Genomic DNA, 24,940 nt, shown 5'->3' on the forward strand with positions numbered 1-24,940 from the left:
CAGTAAAACGCCACTGAACGACCAAATTGATTTAACTTTTAACCATTTCGAGTAACACTGTTTCCATACGGACCCGCAGCGTTGGTTAGTTGTTTATAACGTGACTATATTTATAACTTTTATAACTGACTCCAACTTCCGGTTTATAATTCGGGTCTGCAGCCGAGTATAACAAAGGAAATGGCAAGCTGCAACAATGAGTCACGTTAAACCGGACCTTGTTCCCACAATTATTTTTTACAGTGGGGCATTCAAAAATAAGGTGGATAAATGGGAGCTGGGGCTCTGTCTGTGTCTGTCTCACTGATGACATCATCAGTGATGTCTTAAATCCCACTGATGACATCATCAGTGAAGTCATAAATCCCACTGATGACATCATCAGTGATGTCATAAATTCACTCAAACACACACACAGTCACGATAGGGAGAGAGGGGGAGAGAGACTGAGGGAGAGAGACTGATGGAGAGGGAGATGAGGTGAGGGAGGGAGAGAGAGGGGGGAGAGACTGAGTGAGAGAGAGGGAGAGAGAGAGGGAGACATTGTGCGCACGTCAATAGGGCAGGCAAGGCCACACAGCAGCCGAGCTGCGGGCAAGGCCGTGCAGCGGCTGAGCTGCGAATGTGAGCTGCAGGACAGGCGAACCCACGCAGCGGGTGAGCCTAGGAATCGGGAGCTAGGGCTCTGTCTGTTTCTCTGTCTGTCCCACTGCGATGTCATAAATCCCACTGTGACATCATCAGTGACATTATCAGTGATGTCATGAATCCCACTGTGACATCAGTGATGTCATAAATCCCACTGTGACATCATCAGTGATGTCATAAATCCCACTGATGAAATCCCACTGACATCATCAGTGATGTCATAAATCCCACTGACATCATCAGTGATGTCATAAATCTGACATCATCAGTGAGGCTGGTCTCATTGGCCACACAGCAGCTGAGCTGCTGGCAAGGCCGCGCAGTGGCCGAGCTGTGAATGCGAGATGTCTATTTCAGTTGTATTAGAACTTTAGACGTACCTGTCTGCTGAAGATATAAAATGTTATATAAATGCGTTATATATATTTTAAGCCTGTCCTATATTATAAAAAGGAGAAGTGTGGACTGTTGACTGGTGAGGGATAAAATCGAGAGGGGGATGGGGTAGAGAAGGCGAGTATAGCAGTTTTACCTGAAGCTGTGAAATATTGATAACATTATGATGAAGTGACAGTGTGTGACTGTATGACTCAGAGATAGAGAGGGGGAGGGAGTGAGTGTGTGTGTTTGCAAATAATGTGGATGAATTTATGAATTTTTACATTTTTCTTTGAAAATCATTCCTAGCAGCCAGAGGCCACGAGACTAGAGAGAACCAACCATGCGAGCCAAACTCTGAACCACTAAAAGATTCCGCAAACTCTGCACACCAGAAGTGAAGCCGCAGATTTTAAATGTTTAACGGTTTGGAAGTAGACACAACCAATAATTTAATACTCTAAGTAGGAATTGGATCATTAAAATATGTATGAGATTTTTTTTTTAAACGTTAATCCCTGAATGGGCTCCAGCGATAATAACGCATGAATAATGATATATGGAAATGCCCTTTCATTGACAGTGCTGGCTTTGACAGAGTATTATGATGGAAATCAGTGGTGATGTGTGTGTGAAGGGAATCTCCTTGGTGATAACACCTCCCTCCCCCCCCCCCCCTCTCTCTCTCTCTCTCTCCAGCCCCACAGTGACGAGGCAGTCCGTGTGTGTGTGAGGGAGAGGGGCCACAATGTGCTCATTCTCCAGAGAGTGTCGTCACAGCAGCCAGCCCCCTCTGCCTCAGCAAGGGGAGGAGGGAGCATGGAGGAGAGGCACAGGAGGTAAGCCTCTCTCCATCTCTCTCTCTCTAGCTCTGTATAACTCTCTCTCTCTCTCTCTCTCTCTCTCTCTCTCTCTCTCTCTCTCTCTCTAGCTCTGTATCTCTCTCTCAGCACTCTCCCCTCTCATCATTCTCCTGCTCTGCCTCTCTGGATCACACTCTCTCAGTCGTGCATGCTTACATCACAGCTCCCTAGACATAAACGACCAGATTGAATAGATATAAGTAAGGCGCTTGGGACCGCGAGCTTCCTATGCAGCTCACTCAGGGGGTGTGGAGAGCTTTTTCACTGGGAAAAAGCATTCCCGGGATACCGCGGTGCGGCTTGAGGGATTGACAGCAGTGGACTCCGGGGCTGTATAGCGGGCTGCAAGGTTGGATGGATGGCTGGGTAAAGGTGGCATGCAGCAGTAACCACCAGGCGAGGGCACGCAGACTCTGTGAGGATGGGCTCTCGGCCCCGACCCCCGGAGCCGCGAGGACGAGAGGAGGGCAGGCTGCTGCTGCACGCCGCCTTGGTGGAGCAAGAGGAGGACGAAGAGGACGAGGAGGGCTCCGAGGAGAGCAGCAGCAGCAGCGACGGCACCAGCCGGGCAGAGGAGGCGCTGCTGCTGACCATGCCCACCTTCGACGTCCCCTACTTCCGCTACATCGATGAGGAGGGCGAGGAGGAGTGGAGCAGCAGCCGCTCCCTGTCCTCCATCGAGGACGACTCGTCGTCTGACTCTGCTGTGTCCCACAGGTACACCGTGGTGTCTGACTGCTGTGTCCCACAGGTACACCGTGGTGTGACTGCTGTGTCCCACAGGTACACGGTGGTGTCTGACTCTGCTGTGTCCCACAGGTACACCGTGGTGTCTGACTCTGCTGTGTCCCACAGGTACACGGTGGTGTCTGACTCTGCTGTGTCCCACAGGTACACCGTGGTGTGACTGCTGTGTCCCACAGCAGGTACACCGTGGTGTCTGACTGCTGTGTCCCACAGGTACACCGTGGTGTCTGACTCTGCTGTGTCCCACAGGTACACCGTGGTGTCTGACTCTGCTGTGTCCCACAGGTACACCGTGGTGTCTGACTCTGCTGTGTCCCACAGGTACACGGTGGTGTCTGACTGCTATGTCCCACAGGTACACGGTGGTGTGACTCTGCTGTGTCCCACAGGTACACCGTGGTGTCTGACTGCTGTGTCCCACAGGTACACCGTGGTGTCTGACTCTGCTGTGTCCCACAGGTACACCGTCGTGTCGGGGACACCCGAGAAGATCCTGGAGCACCTGCTGAACGAGCTGACACTGGACCACGACCAGGGGACGCCGCCAGGCAAGGAGCCAGGTCAGCACACGCTCCGTTCTGACCGTGTCTTGTCATCATGTCAGTATTGTATGGAGCAAAAATTTCACTGAATTATGTGCAGAATATTTATCTGGTGGGCGAAGGGGCAACTTTATGTCTACAGCATTAGTTAGTGGCTTGCTTGTGACTTTCCATTGGTGTGTGTGTGTGTGTGTGTGTGTGTGTGTGTGTGTGTGTGTGTGTGTGTGTGTGTGTGTGTGTGTGTGTGTGTGTTAGAGAGAGACACAGATCCTTTTAGATCCTCAGTGCCATGGCAAATCAACACATTTCCACTAATCCCAGCAGGTAGATGAAAATGCCGTGCTGTTGGCAAGGCAGAAGAGACTCTCCATTGCCGAAGCCGCGTAGATGAGTAGATATGAGAGAGAGAGAGAGAGAGAGAGAGACTTCAGAGAGTGTTGTAGATATGAGAGAGAGACACTTCAGATGAGTAGATATTAGAGAGAGAGAGAGAGACTTCAGAGAGTGTTGTAGATATGAGAGAGAGAGAGAGAGAGAGAGAGAGAGAGAGAGGGAGGGAGAGAGAGACACTTCAGATGAGTAGATATGAGAGAGAGAGAGAGAGAGAGAGAGACTTCAGAGAGTGTTGTAGATATGAGAGAGAGAGAGAGAGAGAGAGAGAGAGAGAGAGACTTCAGATGAGTAGATATGAGAGAGAGAGAGAGAGAGAGAGAGAGAGAGAGAGAGAGAGAGAGAGAGAGAGAGACACTTCAGATGAGTAGATATGAGAAAGAGAGAGAGACACTTCAGAGAGTGTTCCTGGGAGATGGACGCGGTCACAAATGATCTGCCATCACGATGTATGCAGGCTCCCCCCATAGCAGAGATCATTGCTCATTCTGATGAGGAAGTGAGTGGAATTGATCTTAATGTCCTCTCAGGAGACCTGTCTGCAATTCCAGCTGGTGCACTGCACATGTGCCAGACTCGTTACGTCTCAGGTTAAATCACAATATTTCATGACTCGAGTTTAAAGCATGTAATATTGATGCAATGTTGAAACATAAGGTTGAATAATTTAGATCTCTGTGAGACGTGGCTACGAGACGATCCCTTGTGTCTAATTCCCTCGGGTTAGTGTATTGGCGCTCTCAACACATCCACACAGTACATCTAACCTAATTACCTGTGGGGTCGGTAGGCAGTCCACACAGTACATCTAACCTAATAGGCAGTGGGGTTGTTGACAGATCATTCAGGATGACCTCACGTTTGCAGTGCGTGTGTCCCGAAGTCGAGCCTCCGTGGGGAGCTGGGGGCCAGAGCGAGATGCTGAGTGAAGTGAAGTCCCAGGGTCAGTGTAGCAGCCAGAGACCCGCCGGAGACGAGGAGGAAGGAGCCCAGTCCTGAAGAGCAATTGCTCTGCGCTCAATGATGCTTAATACTCTGACTCCATTTGGCCTTGGTTCACTCTATTTCAATTGGGAAGCTCTGAATGCGACTGCTGCTGCTGCTGACGATGCACTGAGAGGGTCACCACAGTGTGAGAGTAGTGACTTCATCTTAATTCAACATCCACCAAGCTCACCTCATTGTCGTGTCTCTCAAAGAAACTCGCTGATTGTAGAAAATGAATGAATGTGTCGACCTGACCGATGAACGTAGACAAACGTTGATGTGTTAACAACTATGAGTAGCGTCATACTCATTACAAATGCAATTTTATACTAGGGGTGTCAAAATTAATCGTATAATCGATGCATCGCGATGCGGACGTGTGAATCGAATCGAATCGTTGACAGATGAATCGTTGAATCATTTATGTTTACATTTCTGTTGACATTCAGATTTTAAAGCACTTTAAAGTTAAAAAAAAAAAAGGGACTTGATATGTATCTGACTGCTTGATGAAAAAGTAGCCATGTGCAGTAATAGTACAGAAAATTGAGGATTTGATACTTGGAGCTGCAATACTGTTGGAGCTGTATCAAGATGCATCGTGCTGCATCGTGGAATCGAATCGAATCGTTGACAGATGAATCGTAATCGAATCGTGAGGCCAGTGAAGATTCACAGACCTATTTTATACTATGTTGCAGTGGCACTTGACCTCCCCTCCTCCCCATATCCAGCATACAGCATTAGGAATGCAGAAGAGATGGCATGTTTTAAGATCACCACAGGCATGTTGGGGAAAATGCAGACTTACTCTGGTGTACACACACTGTGTAGCTTTTTAGCACTCACAAGCAGTGTTGGGGGTAACTCATTACAAAAGTAATATATTACATGTAATATATTACTTTTAGCAGTAACTCAGTAATATTACTTGTTACTTATTACTTATAGGATTTCAGTAATATTATACCAGTTACTTTGTCAAGTAACTCAATTTACAAATTACATTTTATTAAATCAAAGCACATATTTAAAAAAGATACAATCATTTCCTAATCAAACTGTGTGTTTTTATGCAAATAACCACTATAGATGACAATCACAAAGGCAAAGAATAACATTTAGAATTTTGGATTGTTTACACTGACTTCAAGGCGGTTGAAATTATTTTTCGGGATGGTTCCGGGGCGGCGATGTCATTCTGCTGCTGCTGCTGCTGTTTTGGTGAAAGTAATGCAAAAGTAGTGTAATAAGTAACGAGTTACTCTACACAGACAGTAATATTGTAAAGTAACGTATTACTTTCAAATGAAAGTAACTAGTAATATGTAGTATATTACATTTTGAAAGTAACCTGCGCAACACTGCTCACAAGTGTTCAATCTTTGCCTTCTTCCCCTGGACCCTGTACACAACCTCTGACAGCTATTGGTTGCAGCTCTGCACAGATTCACACTGCACACTGCCGACTCTTAAACACCTCATGGAACAATTTGTGTGCTACATGAGAGGACGTTCCAGCTCTGTGTGATGCACCGTGGGGATGTGTTAATGCTCGTGTGTAATAGAAAACAGTCTCAGGGAGTAAGCGGATACAAGCATTTCATTGAATTACACAAATTGCTTGTAGGCTATCATGACAATTGTATGGGTTTTATACAAAGAAAAGCGTGGCTTGTGATGACGGCTGCAGCCCAAACATGACAAATGTTTTGTTATCTCAGAATCTGGATTGATTCATTTCAAGACTACCTATTAACATGCAAAAGGTCATGGATTTGATTGGAAAGTTGATTGATTGCACAGCAGTTTGAAAGACTAGATCAATTAGATCAATGACACCATTCTGAGATTCTTTATGGTAGGAGACTAAATTTGATTTGATGCGAGTATGTGATTATAGGATTCTCTGTCATAGGATACTAAAGATGAGTTTGAACACACCTTTTAAAATGCAGCTGTCTTAAGAGAAAGAGACACTAGACTGAAAGCATCAAAGGAACTCATCTCTACTAGTTTATAAATACAAAGATATGGGCCATGGCCTACATTCACTTCTCTGGCCAAGGCCAGCAAGTCTATTAATGATCCTGGAATGAAGTCAAATCGAATAAAGTGACAGTGACAGCTTTCACTGGACCTTAAGGTTAAGGAGAGGGGCAAGCAGCAATACAGGGAAGCTCGTGCTGTGTCAACATGGAGGATTTTCACTATCTCTCCTTGCCCATTTTCTCTGTCCCACAGTAAACCCCCGGAGAATATTCATGTATAGAGTCATTTGTTTCCATGTTGCCAAACACTATAATGACAGTTTGAGTCTCCCAGCGGCAAAACAAGCCGTTTTAGCGAACGTGGAATGACGGTGCGCAATTGCCCGACTGGGTTACATTGGTATAGTTGTTTGACGATATTGCTCGAGCTGTAAACAAGGCTATCTCGGTGAGTACTCAACCAATTTGAAAAAAGTATGTCACGATGAGAAATAGGGTCCAGGTTGAAAGAAAACACAAAATTATCCTTTAAAACCTCTTCTAAAGCCACCTATTTCTGAAGAAAATGGTGAAAACGACATACCCAAACTAAAATGCTTACTGTGGCTGAACCGCTAGGGTTACAGACAACTGCCTGACCTTTTCTGAAAGGTAAGACTTTGAAGTTTCTGTTCCAAGTGTCAGAATGACTCTATGTCTTACTGACCCTGAGTAACACCAGCTCAAACACAGTGGTTGATTCTCGCCTAGAATAAAAAACACTTTTAGAGTGTAAACAGTTACCTGTGGTTGTTGTATTTATGGCTATAAACCCAATGGAGACATAGCCACAGGCCTTACCACATCCCAACTCAAAGAAGATGAAAAAATACCAAAACATGAGTATTTGGCAGTGGTTTTTGTAGGGCGATACCTAGGCGGATTTCCAAAAAGCTATTATAAAAAGCCATTTGAAAAAGCCAAATAATCTGAAATGTTGTCTTTGTCTTTGTACAAAGACAGCTATAACTTCTGCTGTGTTGATCTGATCTGAAAAAGGAAGACATGGCTCGATGTGCAAGATTCAGCCGGTTAATTTGGTATGTAGCATGAACAGCATTGTTCAGAATTAACTACCTAATTAATCACATAAATGACAGATGAACAGCAAAAAATCAGAAACGTAACGCCGGGGTTACGGTGCCATGCAAGAGGAACTATAAATTAAATAGATATTTATAAAAACAAATACATTTATTACTATAAATTGTGTGGAAGGAGACTTTACTGGAGAGGCTTTTCCCTGCTATTTTGCTCTAGTGGGGGGAAACAAACTTTAGAATAAACCTATGGGTCTTCTTCCACACAACATAATAAAATATTCATTGAGTTTTCTGACTTCAATAGCATAACCTGCAGAGTGTACACTACAGCTTGGGGAGAAGTGTTATCTCTGCTGTTACTCTGGATAAACACCTTCAGTTAAGACTATCTGGAAAAAGGACCTAGGCCTACATGTGTGTGTGATACAGTATAGTGCATGGTGATGTGTGTGTGATACAGTATAGTGCATGGTGATGTGTGTGTGATACAGTATAGTGCATGGTGATGTGTGTGTGATACAGTATAGTGCATGGTGATGTGTGTGTGATACAGTATAGTGCATGGTGAAAATTGTGTGTGTGTGGGGGGGTGGAGGGGGGACTAGATACATATGTGAGTGGGTGACAGCAAGAAACACATGACATGTGCTGTGCGTTGTTGGCTTGCTTTGTTTTAAGGTGTGTTACTGTGTGTACTGATGTGTGAGCTGACTGTGTTGTTACTGTGTGTACTGTACTCTTGATGTGTGAGCTGACTGTTGTTACTGTGTGTACTTATGTGTGAGCTGACTGTTGTTACTGTGTGTACTGTAGGCTACTCTTGATGTGTGAGCTGACTGTGTTGTTACTGTGTGTACTGATGTGTGAGCTGACTGTTGTTACTGTGTGTACTGTAGGCTACTCTTGATGTGTGAGCTGACTGTGTTGTTACTGTGTGTAGCCTACTGATGTGTGAGCTGACTGTTGTTACTGTGTGTACTGTAGGCTACTCTTGATGTGTGAGCTGACTGTGTTGTTACTGTGTGTACTGATGTGTGAGCTGACTGTGTTGTTACTGTGTGTACTGATGTGTGAGCTGACTGTTGTTACTGTGTGTACTGAGCTGACTGTGTTGTTACTGTGTGTACTGATGTGTGAGCTGACTGTTGTTACTGTGTGTACTGAGCTGACTGTGTTGTTACTGTGTGTACTGATGTGTGAGCTGACTGTGTAAGAGTGTGTGAGTGATGTACTGTGTGGATGAACATCATGATGTCAGGGAGTTCTGTGGACCATGACACAAGCAAACAAAGGCCCTGGGAAGCAAGTGTGAAATTAAAGGGGTCCATTTACAATTGTGTGTGTGAGATGCACTCACAGAGAGGAGAGTAGGTTGGCCCTATTAGAGCTTTTCTTTGTGGTCAGGCATACGGTCATTTCAGAAGGCTCTTTCTCGCTTAGAACTGATCATATCAGCACATTTGTAGCACTTAATTATTTCCTAATATCCACGGAGTAGTTGTCTACCTTTTACGAGCAGATACTGTGGCACAGGGGCACTAACAAACCTTTTATGTGATTGATAATAATTGCTTGTATATACAGTAGGTCAGGCATTCTCTTTTTTTTATAATGGTAAAAATATTTTAAGTTTGAAAATATCTAAGTGGAATTGTCAGTCAGTTGTTCACTGACAACTTATCTAGTTGACCTATGTGTAACCTTGGCTGAGAATCATACAAGGACACAGGCGCTGAAAATGCTGCTTGCAAACACATTAAGGTCAATATGAGGAGATGGCCATTTTGTTTCGAAAGATAATTGGAATGAAAGGAGCCTCCACCGGTCCAGAGGCTAGAGAGACAGTCAACTGACACATTGACACTATTTGGCTTATCTTCAAGGATACAGGTTGCAGAAGAGATCTCATGAGATTGAAGATGAAGGTCTTAAAGGAATATATAAACTCAAGTGAGCACCGAGCAAATGACAAGTGAGGAATCGTCATTGGTTTCAGCACAAGTCATTATCTATAGACTGACCAAGGAGGGTGATGACTCAATATATAGGGTAAAGTGCAATTGAAAGGTTATTCACATTAAGCTTGCTGTGGAATGACTCTGCCTAGCACTTGCTGATGGACATTGCTCAGCAATGGAACATCTATCATTTTTTATCGTTATTATAATGGGATGGAACAACAGAAATCACGTCTCTAAATTGCCATCTCAATAAATTCCATAGTTACAACTAGCCTTAACAGCTTACAGTAGTCGAGGTCACAGCATATCAGCCTTCCAGTTATTGAAGAGTGTTTCAATCCATATGCATTTCTTTATTTTGAGGGGAGTTCTGTGTATGTTATATAGTTTTTGGTCTCATTTTAAGCTTAATAGTCTAATAATGTATTTTAAACTTATACTGCAAAAATATATAATTTTGTATTCTTTGTCAACAATGTGTGTCCCTTACAGATACACTTCTGGATGACTTTCTGCTGACCTACCCGGTGTTCATGTCAACTGGTGATTTATGTCAAGCTCTGCTGGGACAATATCCTTGAAAGCGGCGTTATTACATTATTATTATTATTATATTATTATTATTATTATTATTATTATTATTATTATTATTATTATTATTATTATTATTATTATTATTATTATTATTATTATTATATTACAGGAATTCAGCATCACAGTCTCTCACACAACCATCTTCAGAATATTACAGGTATAATAGATAGATGTACACATATGTATGACTCTGTTATGAACTCTGAGCTACTCCACTTCACTTAACTGTCTAAAACTGTTGCTCACCCAGCAGTCTCTCTTGCTACCCCATCCTCTTGCATCCGCCTCCCACCCACAGGCACCCTTCATGCTTCCCGTCTCAGCAGGATATTCTATATGGCACTTTATGTCCGCAAATTGAACTCCCTCCTTGTCCGTGTTGAAGCCTTAACTGACGCCCACCTATTGCGGCAAGCGATACAGAGGGAAGGAGGACAGGAAGGAGGCTCTAGAGAGGAAGCGAAAAGTCCTGCACCTGGTGCTGCAGTGGATCGCTCTCTGCAGGGACTTCCTGAGGGAAGATGAACATGTTCAATTGTTTCTGAAGGTAGGAAAGACGTGACGAGAGAGGGTGGAAGCCGGTGGGTGTGAGTGTGAGGGGAACTAAATGTACGTGCAACGGGAAATAAAAATGGACGTTTCCTTTCAGACCTTGTATCGTTATGTGTTGGACGACCTTTATGAGCACCCAACGCTGGAGAAGGATCTGAGGGAGCTACAGGAACTCCGACAACTGCATCGCAGGCAGTGAGTGACCATAATAACTTGCTATGTGTGTTATGATGAGGAATTAAGAGACAGAATAATTCAGTGAATACATACAGTTAGGGATGTCACAATATATCGTCCCACGATATATCGCGATATCAAACCGTGACAATATGTATCGTTGAGATGAAATCTCATATCGCGAGAAAAAGAAGCTGAACATGGTGGCACTGATCTGCATCTGATTGCATGCTCGCCCTCCTTTTCATTGCTTTGTCTGAACAGACGAGGGACGTTACAGACACGGAGGATGAAAGTGGTGAAATGACTCAAATTACCGTGGAGGATGCCCCCTCAACTTACAAATCGATCGCAAAAAAATATTGTTAAATATCGTATCGTGTCGTTATCGTGAACCCAATATCGTGCATCGTATCGTATGTGTGTCGTGACACCCCTACATACAATATATAAAATGGAAAAATGGATGCATTCATAAATATCAAGTCTGGGCGTATAGAGAAGCAGGAAATATGACTGTTGGAGTTCTGGAGAAAAAGAAGACTAGCTGGGTCTTGAGTCTCTTCTCTGTCTGTTGCCTTTATTTAGGATCTCAGTCCCGTCAATGCAGCCATTCATACATGAAGAGTAATTGCAGTGTTCTGGGGTGATGCATGGAAATCAAATAAAAATAGGAGATACTGCACAGGGATTTGAGAGAATGAATGTAATGACAGCTGTTTTATCACTAGCATCAAAAGGCATTCCTCAAAAGCCCAACTCAGAATTGAAAGTATGGCACCTCTACTGAGACACTGTTGCTGCTGCTGTCTTTAAGTGAATTGAATTGATTGAGGTGAAGTTATTCATCTCAAATTGTCTGGCTGAGCTTGTTATACAAGGCAGCTACTGTAAGTGCCAACCACAGGATACACCATTTTGAATTGTATATTAAATCTGCAAATGATTTCTTGTTCATTGTTATTTGGTATTGTTAACACTGACAGAACGGTCCTGCAGAGTTACTGTTCCTCAGCTACAGTTTCTGGCTGAATGTCTTGGCTTAATAAGGTAAAAGCACTAGTACCCAGCACTTATTACAGTGTAAACAACCCCCAGGCACCGGACACACTGCCACACACCCATGTCTCCCTTCCCCATCTTCACCCACAGCCTCCAATCAGAGCGACTCCCAGGGGAAAAACGCCAACCTGCCGCCCATTAGACCAATGCAGATCATTCCACCTGACAGTGCTGCCATTATCTGGCCCGCCTTCTTCCTGTTTCTATCCAGGGAGACAAATCCACAACAGCCACTCCGTCCGAGGGAGCCCTGGACTTTGTGTGGGGTGTCACTAACACACCCACTCCCTCCGAGCCCTGGACTTTGTGTGGGGTGTCACTAACACACCCACTCCCTCCGAGCCCTGGACTTTGTGTGGGGTGTCACTAACACACCCACGTCCCACTCCCTCTGAGCCCTGGACTTTGTGTGGGGTGTCACTAACACACCCACTCCCTCTGAGCCCTGGACTTTGTGTGGGGTGTCACTAACACACCCACTCCCTCTGAGCCCTGGACTTTGTGTGGGGTGTCACTAACACACCCACTCCCTCCGAGCCTTGGACTTTGTGTGGGGTGTCACTAACACACCCACTCCCTCCGAGCCTTGGACTTTGTGTGGGGTGTCACTAACACACCCACTCCCTCCGAGCCCTGGACTTTGTGTGGGGTGTCACTAACACACCCACTCCCTCAGAGCCCTGGACTTTGTGTGGGGTGTCACTAACACACCCACTCCCTCCGAGCCCTGGACTTTGTGTGGGGTGTCACTAACACACCCACTCCCTCCGAGCCCTGGACTTTGTGTGGGGTGTCACTAACACACCCACTCCCTCCGAGCCCTGGACTTTGTGTGGGGTGTCACTAACAGCACCCACTCCCTCCGAGCCCTGGACTTTGTGTGGGGTGTCACTAACAGCACCCACTCCCTCAGAGCCCTGGACTTTGTGTGGGGTGTCACTAACACACCCACTCCCTCAGAGCCCTGGACTTTGTGTGGGGTGTCACTAACACACCCACTCCCTCCGAGCCCTGGACTTTGTGTGGGGTGTCACTAACACACCCACTCCCTCCGAGCCCTGGACTTTGTGTGGGGTGTCACTAACACACCCACTCCCTCCGAGCCCTGGACTTTGTGTGGGGTGTCACTAACAGCACCCACTCCCTCCGAGCCCTGGACTTTGTGTGGGGTGTCACTAACAGCACCCACTCCCTCAGAGCCCTGGACTTTGTGTGGGGTGTCACTAACACACCCACTCCCTCAGAGCCCTGGACTTTGTGTGGGGTGTCACTAACACACCCACTCCCTCCGAGCCCTGGACTTTGTGTGGGGTGTCACTAACACACCCACTCCCTCAGAGCCCTGGACTTTGTGTGGGGTGTCACTAACAGCACCCACTCCCTCAGAGCCCTGGACTTTGTGTGGGGTGTCACTAACAGGCACGCTCTACTATTTATGAGCTCTTCTCACTCAGGGTCACCCTGGGGGAGGACAGGGTTGACTGCTTTGTGGCAATCTGCTGCTAAAAGGAGTATTTTTTATATATAGGAAAAGAAGACTCAGCAGCTATTAACCTGTCTTCTTAGCCGTTGCTCCCATCAACCTCTATCAGGCCTCAATGGAAAAAAGAAAGCTTAGTAGGTATGGCATGTACACCTACAGGATGGTCAAATGTTCGAAATGAAACATGTCCCGTTCTCTTGCACTCTTTCCTCAAATGGCATTATGGTTCATAGACATTCATGGTGACTCCATATTTGGAGGAGCAAGAGAGTGAATGAGATCATCAGCTGTGTTTTTTGAGATGACAGTGGGAATCACGTTTTTCATTAGTGTGCTCTAGTCGGCGGCGGCGGCGGGGGGGGGGGGGCGGGGGGGGGGGGGGGTGGTGGGATCCCCCAGGACAGGCTTTGTGCCAACATGCCTATTGTGACGCAGAGCCCAGTAGAGGCTGGGGGATGATAATGGACTTGGGGGCTATCCATCACATGAGCTCTAGGCCTAGCTGATGAGAATAGGGTGATTCAATGAAGGGATCAGATTGGAAGGTCTAATGTCTACACAGCACTCACATCCAGCCTTGACACTGAGCTTTAATAATGGACTGGATGTAGCAGAGGAGTTTATGCATTCACTTTACCTTGATTATAGACTGTGCGTCTGGTAAAGTAATTTTTTACTATATTCTGATTAGTTTACATACTGTATATGGGAGCCTGAAGGAAAACTATGGTGGACGAGACGACGTGAACAAACTGGATATCCAAATACTTTGCAAATTCGAAAAACAAACACATTAATCAACACAAAAGCCACAACACACGAATGCAAAAACGACAACACAAATGCAAAAATGTCAACACAGATGCAAAAACGACAACATAAATGCAAAAGGAACTGCCCGTTTAATTGTCAACGGCCGTACATTTTTCGAAAAGCCAGATGACAACCCCCCAACACACACACAAACACAATACACACACACTAAATATGTACAGTATATATATATACATATTTACAGAAGGCGTTCGATCAGGTTGAGTGGCCTTATATGTTTGAGTCACTGCCGTCTGCAAATTTAAGTTTTCTTACGAAAAATTCTGTTATAATTCTAACTCAAGTTGAGTGTTTTAAATCTACCAGTTTCTGTCCATACACCGATTTGCTTCAATCACTCTTTTTTGGCTCCATGGGCAGACAAAAATTACCATGCATGGAGTGAGAAGGGGCTGGTTTCCATCAGAGACCTATACATAGACGGTCATTTTGCATCTTTTGATCAACTGAAGAGGAAGTTTGAGTTACCTGGCACAAAACTGGTTCAGATACTTGCAAACCAGAAATTATGTTAGATCTAAGATTCATACCTTTGAAGCGCTCCCAAATGAGCATGCTTTTTTATGTATTACTGAGCCCTCCTCACTCCAGGCATCTTATCTCTAGATTTGTATGTCTGCTTGACAACCGCAATACAGCCACTACTGAGAGGATTAGAGAAGCATGGCAGGGGGAACTTGGTATTGATTTATCCGACATTATATGGGAAAGGAGTCTGTCTGTGGTAACTCTGCTCAGTTAATAGTAGACACCAGCTGATCCAATTTAAAGTTGCTCACCGTCTTCACTACTCCAAGCATACATTACATAAGATCTTCCCTTCTGTCTCACCGCTGTGTCTCAGGTGTCAGAGGGCATGCTATCTCATGCCTTCTGGTTTTGCCCTTCATTAACGAGTTTCTGGGCCAAAATATTTGACTAATACTCTAAGGCCTACAAAATAACCCTGCAGCCACAGGCAGAACTCGCCATCTTCGGCTGCTCGGAGTCCTCTCTGAATTTCCCTACAGCTGTGCAGCAATCTCTGACACTGGGGACAACTGTCGCCAAAATACTTATTTTGAAGGAATGGAAGTCCTCCTCTTCACCTTCTTTCCACATGTCACTAATGGACATGGTCTCTGTTATACAGATGGAAAGACTCCGGTTCCTGAGAACCAACTCATTTGGAAAGTTCTCAACTATCTGGGACCCGTTTTTAACCTACCTTGACGAGGTTAAGAATGACTAGGGACTGAGGTTAGGAGTGATTGATGGCAATTGCCCAACTGATTTCCCACAGACCCCTTGTATAAGATCCCATATGCAATATCTCTTACAAGCACATAAGCACCTTATGCGGCTGGTAGCTCCACAATTAGTTACAATTACAGTTACAATGTTAAATGTCAAAGATGTATGTACAGTATATACTGTATACATGTATATATTTTTGTATTATTAATATTTTATTTTTTTACTTTTTATTATTATTACTTATTTTCCTGTGTCTGAGCCTGTTTGTCGTGTATGTTTATCGTTCTATAAAAGATTGAAAATAAAATAAAATAAAAAAATAAAATAAACCTGCAGCACCAAGCGACCAGCAGGCGACAGCAGGTGTCTACACGCGAAAAACGTTGCTGTAGTCTGCATGGGCCGTTAGCCTTTGTTCACACCAGGTGCTTAACATAAGCAGAACTGAAGCTTGATTCACGCTGAATGTGAGCTCACGCCTAACCGGTCACACCAGACACACTCCTGCCTGACAGCTTCACGCTTCACGCGTCACGCTTGGAAAATAGGACGGAATCCTGAACGATAATTTGAGCGCGGCATGAGCGTGCCTTGAGCAAGGCACTCGCTCGGCTGGTGTGAACGGCTTTGCCTGTTAACAAGGATGCCGAAATGAAACTTGTGGGTTCAGCGTAGGTTGAGCTTAGGTTGAGTGTTGCTTTGGCGTATGGTGTGAACATGCCGTAGGACTGTATCCTGAACGATCGCGTTAGCAAGGCACGCACGCGGCTGGTGTGAACGGCTTTGCCTGTTAACAAGGACGCCGAAATGAAACTTGTGGGTTCAGCGTTGGTTGAGCGTTGTTTCAAGGTATGGTGTGAACGTGCCGTTACCCTGATATTTTACCCTAAACTTAACCAGTCATCACTCCTCATGCCTAAACCCCACCAATTTCTCCCCCTGCCCAGTGTCAACTTCTGTTGTTGCTCACTTCCGTTGTGACATTTGCATTGGTGTTGTGACTTTTGCAGTGTTGTGACTTTTGCAGTGTTGTGACTTTGCATTCGTATTGTTGTTTTTGAATGTGTTTTCCGTTAACAGGCATGTGTTTTTCGAATTTGCAAAGCATTTAGGATATATGCAGTTCGTTTGAGCCGTCTGGGCCACCTTACACAAACTAGTGCAGATTACTGAATGAATAAAAACAAAAATACAGTTTATGCAGACTTTCTGTTTGTACTGTAGCCTATAGCTGATGCTGCACTTTACTCATGTATGTCTTCTACCCCTTTCTCCTTTCTCCAGTATGGTGGATGAATATTCTCCTCACAGAAAGGTAAGAGAGATGGGGGCTGTGTGTGTTCTCTTTGCTGCACTAAGACAGATGGAATGTTATTGAATGGGACCCGACTGGGTACTTCGGCACCCTACTGTCGTTTGGGTGTTACAGCTATTGTCCTCACATATCCTGCTCAAGACATTGTTCTGTACGTTGACATTCATGCACAGTGTTCTCAAACAATATGAATGTGTGAAGAATTTGACGCATTTCCCTTCTTTTAGAGCAAAGCACTTTTCCACCAATTGAGCGTGAAAGAGAGCGGGCTCCAGTCCAGAGGCACACAGAGGGACACCAAGGAAGGTGAGCCGTAAAATAATGGCTTTCCTCACATTCCTCCCATCATACGTTGTTTCCAAAGTTGACATTGTGTGGAACATTTAGGACAATAGGAATCCTTCAGAGGAACACAAATGCCTCAACTCCCTGCAGGGCCGTATGCAGGGTTTTCTAAATACGGAGGTCATGACCTCGGTGTTCTCAATGGTAGATACGGCCATGGCTCCATGTAGAGGTCTTCACGGGTCCAAAATGACGGACCCGGACCCTAATGGACCCGGGGTATTTGTGCCCAGACCCGGACCAGACCCGTCTATTATTAGAAAGCTGAGACCGGGGCCCGTCAGAACCATCAAATGTCGGACCCGGACCCGTATAGAAACGAGCATACCGGACCCGTACAGAACCGAGCCAATTTTCACCGAGATGTCCATGTTTACGTTAGCTCACAATGCTAATCTTGAGCTAGCTTGTCACGGTACTTTGCCTGGAGCACCTGGCATGCATAAGTTTTTGGTTTGGTTTTGCACTCTTCTAGTAAATATGACTCCGAGTGCGCATGGTCACTTAACTCTAAACAATATAATAATTGTCACAGAGGCAAGGCTAGACTATTATTTATGTCTATGGGCTAGACGCAACTTTGGCTTTACTGAGGCAGGCATGAGTAATCGAAACCAGAGCATTACTCCAACAGGCCAACATAACAGAGCAGCGAGTGCTCGATCAAATCCACCGCAGTTCTTGCTACTTGCAGTTTGTGACAACAAGCCTCACGTGCGCGCTATGTTTTCATGTGTTTCTGTATCACGGGTCTTCTCGGATCCACTCGGGTAACCCTATTACACATAATGAAACAGACCCGGGACCCGTGGTGATAGAATAGGAGCCGACCATCCCGACCCAGACACACGTGACCATAATAAAATGTGGACCCGGTCCTGTACGGGTCTCAGGTCACGTCCCGGGTCCTCAGAGCCGAGCAGACCCGTGAAGACCTCTAACTCCATGTGCCTTTCTTTGCCACAAAGCATTCCCTTCCATTTGCCTTATTGATACATGGGAGGGGCTATACTGCCTGTATTTCTTTTGAAACGTTCTCCAGGGAAAGTCAGCTGATCGCTCTAGCTCTTTTACAACGACGTCCTGCTCCACGTTCACACAGTTCCACACATTCCCAGCGAGGAGTTGCGCACTACAAATGTTTGACGTTGCAGCGCTACACTTAGAGAGCCAGATGCAGTGTGTTCTATATGATGCCATGCTGAAGTTGTATTTTCTCTTGGTCCCAGTGCTCTGTCATGTGTACATGACCATGGACTCTTACCTGAGTGTGAGGGCCCAGGCTGGGGTGGTGGCCCAGGAGCTGCTGCAGGCAGTGGCAGAAAGGATGGATGTTCCCCAGGAGGAGCTGGTACTAGTGGCCATCACTTACCCTGGAGGTAAACATCATCTTAACCAACCAACCACATTCCAACCATCACTCAATTCCCACAATGTCTCATACTTGCCACATTCCATTTGCACTGCAGGAACTAGGAATATCCCAGTTGAGTGACGTCACACCCAAGGTTAGCTCTAGCCAGGCTAGCCATTGTTGGCAATAACAGTTGATAATGCATTACGCAGTATTTTGTGCATATAAACACCATAGCAACATTTCCACAGATAGAAGTTAGACAGTACAGTCTGAGACACAAATAAGACAGAAGTGCTAATAAAGTAGTATTTACTACAACTTTCACTACTGTTGAAGCACTGACCTGCCATCTTGGATTTTGAGGTTGCGGCTGGTGAGGCTCCCCCGAGATCAGGGTAGGAAATCTGAGGGCAGGTCACACAAGGGGCGTTCCCGACCTTTGACCTGGAAAATTCCTACTTCCCAATACAAATGGAATGCACAATTACATTTGAGCACATTTTGGATTGTAGAATATGCTGAGACATGAATGCCTGAATGTAATCTTATGAGATTTGACCTAACCCTGACCCCAACATTTCTGCTACATGAAGACAAGCCAGTCTGCAGACATGGAGAACTGAGCAATCATTTGCGGCTGGTCTGGCAATGGAAAGTGATTGGCTGTTATCAGTGAGTGAAGTGACTGGCTGCCTCACGACTCACGAGTGTAGCAGCATGGCACCAGGAGTCTTATCTCTCTAAGCGATATAGCTTGTGACACACTGGCAGACAGATTCTTTAAATGGCATTGCACTGTTTGTGATATTTCCCTTTCTCCTCTGCAGGTAGGCTCCTCCTCCAGCCGCAGGACAGAGTGTACTCTGAGTCTTTAAGGGCGGTGGGGAGGCTGCACGTGTGCAGGAAGGACCTGGGTGACGTGCTGGTAGGAATACTAATGTGTCCCTTCATGGAGTGTCCATAGTGTGAAACGACACAATTTCTTCTGTCAGGCTTTTTGGTTCATTTTTGTTCGTCATCTTCAATGCAAAATGTTTATCTTCTCAAATTGGTTCACATGAAATAACTTCTATTCTGTAATAGGCAACACTGATCTTGTCATGGACTACTTTTAATGCTCTTTAATTCCCTCTGTTCAGAACCCATTCACAGACAACTCAGAGCTGCAGCAGAGGGGAGCTCGCATACTCGGCATGAACACATGGGATGTGGCTGTTGCCCTCACCAACTTTGACTGGACCATCTTTGACTCGATACACGAGGTCCGTCCCACAGCTGTATGAATATGGCTTAGGCAGACGTTATTGCCTCTAAAATGCCTCATTTGTCATGGCTCGTTCATGAAGTGTCTAACCCATATATTAGACATGATGTGCTATGTGCTGTCCTCGACTTAGAGTATGAACATCATGTTTTGTTCGTTTACAGCAAGAGCTTGTGTATTTCACCTTCGGCCGTCATGCTAGCAGCAGCCACACTGTGGCGCTGGAGCTGCTGCTGCAGCGCTGCGATGAAGTGCAGCTGTGGGTGATGACTGAGGTGCTGCTGTGCCCGATGCTCTGCAACAGGGTCCAACTCATCAAGAAGTTCATCAAGATCGCTGCCCAGTGAGTAGCCTACCTGAACGCACCTCCTGCTGAAAGTGATTCTCCGCCCTATAAAAGTCTTTTTCACACTATTCTATACATTGCTGGCCAACACTGCAGAGATACAGGCCCATTGTTTTCTTAGTGAGATGCTAGCTGAGTTTTAGAAGATGGAGATGCTGCCCCCTCTAGTGGCAGATTGATAAATTGCATATATTGCTGTGCTGCTATATACTGTACTGAATCATGTCCTCTTCTGCTCCGTGATAGCTGTAAAGCACAGAGGAACCTCAACTGTTTCTTTGCCATTATAATGGGCCTGACCACTGCAGCTGTGAGACGCCTCAATCAGACATGGTAGGTGAGGACCCCCCCCCCTTTTTTAAACAAAAGCATTTATTTTTCTTGTTTGTGTTGTTTATGTTTATGTTTGTTTGTGTCATCTATCAGTATTAGTGCACAGATGCAACCTGTTGTTGTTTTTTTGTCCCTGCAGAAAATTCCCGGGAAATTCAAAAGGCTGTTTTCAGAACTGGAGACAATGACAGTAAGTTTAATTTCTCATGTCCACTGTAGGGCATCACATAACTCCAATAGATCTGTTTTATAAAAAAAAAAAAAAAAAAAACCCATGAAAAGCATTACTGCACACACTGTAATAGTCTCTAGGGCAGGGCTATTCAAATGGCGGTCCGCGGGCCAAATCCGGCCCGCCAATCAAGTCAGACCGGCCTGCGGATGAGTTCTAAAAACAAAAACAAAAAAACAATTAAACTGAATCTACTTATTACACCCAAATGGTTGTTTTTCTGATGTGATGTAGCTAAAGTGAGCTAAACAAGTCAGATGCACTATACATGTTTTTCAGGAGATGCTGTGATGTAGCCACAAGGTGCAATATTAATGTTTTTTTCAGGAGATGTCGCTGTGATGTAACTAATCAAGAAAGATGCATTATAAATGGCTTTTCAGGAGAAGTGTGATGTCGCTAGCTAGGTTCTAAACAAGAAATATGGTTAAAATGTTTACAGTAATTGTACTTTCTTCCTGCACTACAATGTTACAATGCTGTGACGTATAGTAGCTAAACACAAAATATGCAATATTAATAGTTTTTCATGAGATACTCAGTAGTTAATACTGTGCTAGGTTCTAAACAATAAATAATGTTTACAGTTGTTTTCCTTTCCTGATGCACTATAAATGTTTACAATGCTGTGGTGTAGCTAGGTAAGAGATGTCAGAATTGACCAAATTATGGCTGACATGTGTTGTAGAATACTTAGATTTGTTTCAAATATGTGTTTACTTTTGGGGCTTTAACACAGCTTTTGTTGCACAGAAATTAAGCTCTTTTAAACGGAAATTAAGCTACTTTTGCAATGTAGTGAAATAAAAGTTTTGAAAATGTGGTGGCACATTGTGTCAAGTGTACATATACAGTAATGGGATTATGGGATTTATAGCTCGGGGAACGGTCCGGCCCCCGGCCCCCGGCCCCGTAGTTTTCTGACAATGTGGCCCCCTGAACAATTTAGTTGAATAGCCCTGCTCTAGGGTTTATAATAATCTTCCACATCTACTCTCTGGGTATATACAAAAGATATGGGGGAAATAAATTGATCTATGTAATTCCCCAAAAATCAGGTGCTGGAGTTGTAATAAATAAATAAAATGCTCTGCATTGCCTCTAGTGGGTCCCTTATTTATTATTTCTAATTTACACTACACATGCAAACAGCAAAGCATGTGTGCACTCGCCCACACATTCACCTCCAGAGGATAAGGCTCGTTTTTTTCAGTTTTTTTTGTCTTCACAGGATCCCTCTCTCAACCACAAGGCCTACAGGGACTCCTTCAAGAAGATGAAGGCGCCAAAGATCCCCTTTCTTCCTCTGCTGCTTAAAGGTGCGCGCAGCATTCTGTCACTTCACTGTAGTCTAGCTAAAGGTAGAGAGAGAGAGCGTGCTGTGAAATATTTATTCCATGACGCAGATTTGACATTCCTTCAACAGGCACACTGTTTACCACAAATTATTGCGAGTGAATACTGATCAGATGTTTCTCTCTTTTAGATATCACATTCATTCATGAAGGCAACAAAACGTTTCATGATAACCTGGTTAATTTTGAAAAGCTGGTAAGTTAATGAAGCTTATTAGCACAGGATTGTGCACATACTGTAGAGAGCAGTGCTGAGCTGTAAATGTCACTGTTTCATTGCGCTTGTGTCCATCTTGTCTCCCAGCACATGATAGCAGACACGGTGCGGCTCATCCGGCAGTGTCAGAAAGATCACCTGGGTTCGTATTTAGGTCTTTCATTATTACCCTGTTGCATTATGAGATAACAGCTCCATTCAACTTTTGTTGCCTGTTGTTAACATGTCATCAGTGTTGACCCATGTTGTTAACATGTAATCAGTATTGGCCCATGTTGTTAACATGTAATCAGTGTTGGCACATGTTGTTAACATGTAATCAGTGTTGGCCCATGTTGTTAACATGTAATCAGTGTTGGCCCATGTTGTTAACATGTAATCAGTGTTGGCCCATGTTGTTAACATGTAATCAGTATTGGCCCATGTTGTTAACATGTAATCAGTATTGGCCTATGTTGTTAACATGTAATCAGTGTTGACCCATGTTGTTAACATGTAATCAGTGTTGGCCCATGTTGTTAACATGTACCGTAATCAGTATTGGCCCATGTTGTTAACATGTAATCAGTGTTGGCCCATGTTGTTAACATGTAATCAGTATTGGCCCATGTTGTTAACATGTAATCAGTGTTGGCCCATGTTGTTAACATGTAATCAGTATTGGCCCATGTTGTTAACATGTAATCAGTGTTGGCCCATGTTGTTAACATGTAATCAGTATTGGCCCATGTTGTTAACATGTAATCAGTGTTGGCACATGTTGTTAACATGTAATCAGTGTTGGCCCATGTTGTTAACATGTAATCAGTGTTGACCCATGTTGTCAACATGTAATCAGTATTGGCCCATGTTGTTAACATGTAATCAGTGTTGGCCCATGTTGGTAACATGTAATCAGTGTTGGCCCATGCTAAATCATAAAGTGGGTCAACTACCAGTCAAAAGTTTGGACATCTGATTGAATATATTATGTTTTTCATTCTCTTAAAACCATTTTGATCTAACGGCTTGTTCTTAATTGCTTGAAATGTGTTTCTTAGACACATTTCATCTAAATATAAATAGTGCAGTTGATGCCTACTGTATCTATTAATTTATTTCCATCAAGGCAGAGGCTACTTTAAATCATAAAGATTTTAGATTAGAAACTATTACAGTGATCAAAAAGTGTAAAGCAAATTAAAACGATCTTATATTTTAGAATCTAAAATATAAAAATGTTAATTTGCTTTACACTTTTTGATCACTGCAATAATTTTGAGCTCTTTGCTATTATTCTGAAATGTGACAAATCATAATACTACTTGAATAATGTAGTGTGTGTCCAAACATTTGATTTCTAGTGTTACAGGCTATGACGTCCAGTTTGTGTTCATCGTAAGGCAAACAGCCACTGATATGGACAAAATCAATTAGGCTTTGTTTTCTCAAAGTATCGTATCCTCATGTAACTTAAACCAGGTTCATACTACCTGCTATCATGTATACAGTGAATTTACTTCAGATAAATAGTAACAGGGAAGTGGATGTAGGAAATGCTTACAGTGCACATTCATAGATAAGAGGACAGAGCATTAACGTTAATGACCTGTCCTGCTAGGTCAGCGTCTGAAGTAACGGCAAAGAGCGTGGAGTAACGGTTAATGACCTGTCCTGCTGGCTCAGCTTCTGAAGTAACAGCAAAGAGCATAACAGTTAATGATCTGTCCTGCTGGCTCAGCTTCTGAAGTAACAGCAAAGAGCGTAAAAGTTAATGATCTGTCCTGCTAGTTCAGCATCTGAAGTAACGGCAAAGAGCGTGAGTAACGTTTAATGACCTGTCCTGCTGGCTCAGCTTCTGAAGTAACAGCAAAGAGCATAACAGTTAATGATCTGTCCTGCTGGCTCAGCTCCTGAAGTAACGGCAAAGAGCGTAACAGTTAATGATCTGTCCTGCTGGCTCAGCTTCTGAAGTAACTGCAAAGAGCAGTTAATGATCTGTCCTGCTAGCTCAGCTTTTGAAGTAACAGCAAAGAGCGTAATAGTTAATGATCTGTCCTGCTGGCTCAGCTTCTGAAGTAACGGCAAAGAGCGTAACAGTTAATGATCTGTCCTGCTGGCTCAGCTCCTGAAGTAACGGCAAAGAGAGTAACAGTTAATGATCTGTCCTGCTGGCTCAGCTTCTGAAGTAACGGCAAAGAGCGTAACAGTTAATGATCTGTCCTGCTGGCTCAGCTCCTGAAGTAACGGCAAAGAGCGTAACAGTTAATGATCTGTCCTGCTGGCTCAGCTTCTGAAGTAACGGCAAAGAGCGTAACAGTTAATGATCTGTCCTGCTGGCTCAGCTTCTGAAGTAACGGCAAAGAGCGTAACAGTTAATGATCTGTCCTGCTGGCTCAGCTTCTGAAGTAACGGCAAAGAGCGTAACAGTTAATGATCTGTCCTGCGAGCTCAGCTTTTGAAGTAACGGCAAAGAGCGTAATAGTTAATGATCTGTCCTGCTGGCTCAGCTTCTGAAGTAACGCAGTAACGTTAATGACTGTTTTTACAGGAAATGGCATTACCCAAAAGAGCAGCTCAGAAGTGCGAGCCTACATTGATTACCTTCATATCATCGACAATCAGCAGACTCTGTTTGAACTGTCACACAGGCTGGAGCCTCGGGCATAG

At 44.4% G+C, this 24,940-nt stretch overlaps 1 protein-coding gene across 1 annotated transcript; it reads left to right on the forward strand.

Moving 5' to 3' along the window:
* Positions 1-2,310: 2,310 nt before the first annotated feature.
* Positions 2,311-24,940, forward strand: LOC310778029 (rap guanine nucleotide exchange factor 5-like; the record flags this gene model as incomplete). The annotated part of the gene is given in 17 exon segments (XM_083638344.1): positions 2,311-2,606; positions 3,096-3,196; positions 10,082-10,160; positions 10,586-10,730; positions 10,833-10,930; positions 16,812-16,842; positions 17,070-17,148; positions 18,417-18,566; positions 19,372-19,469; positions 19,684-19,806; positions 19,973-20,151; positions 20,401-20,488; positions 20,627-20,677; positions 21,951-22,038; positions 22,206-22,270; positions 22,379-22,433; positions 24,822-24,940. Coding segments are annotated over 17 exon segments (1,845 nt in total).

Source organism: Poromitra crassiceps, assembly GCF_964638095.1.
Source record: "Poromitra crassiceps genome assembly, chromosome: 1".
Lineage (NCBI taxonomy): Eukaryota > Metazoa > Chordata > Actinopteri > Beryciformes > Melamphaidae > Poromitra > Poromitra crassiceps.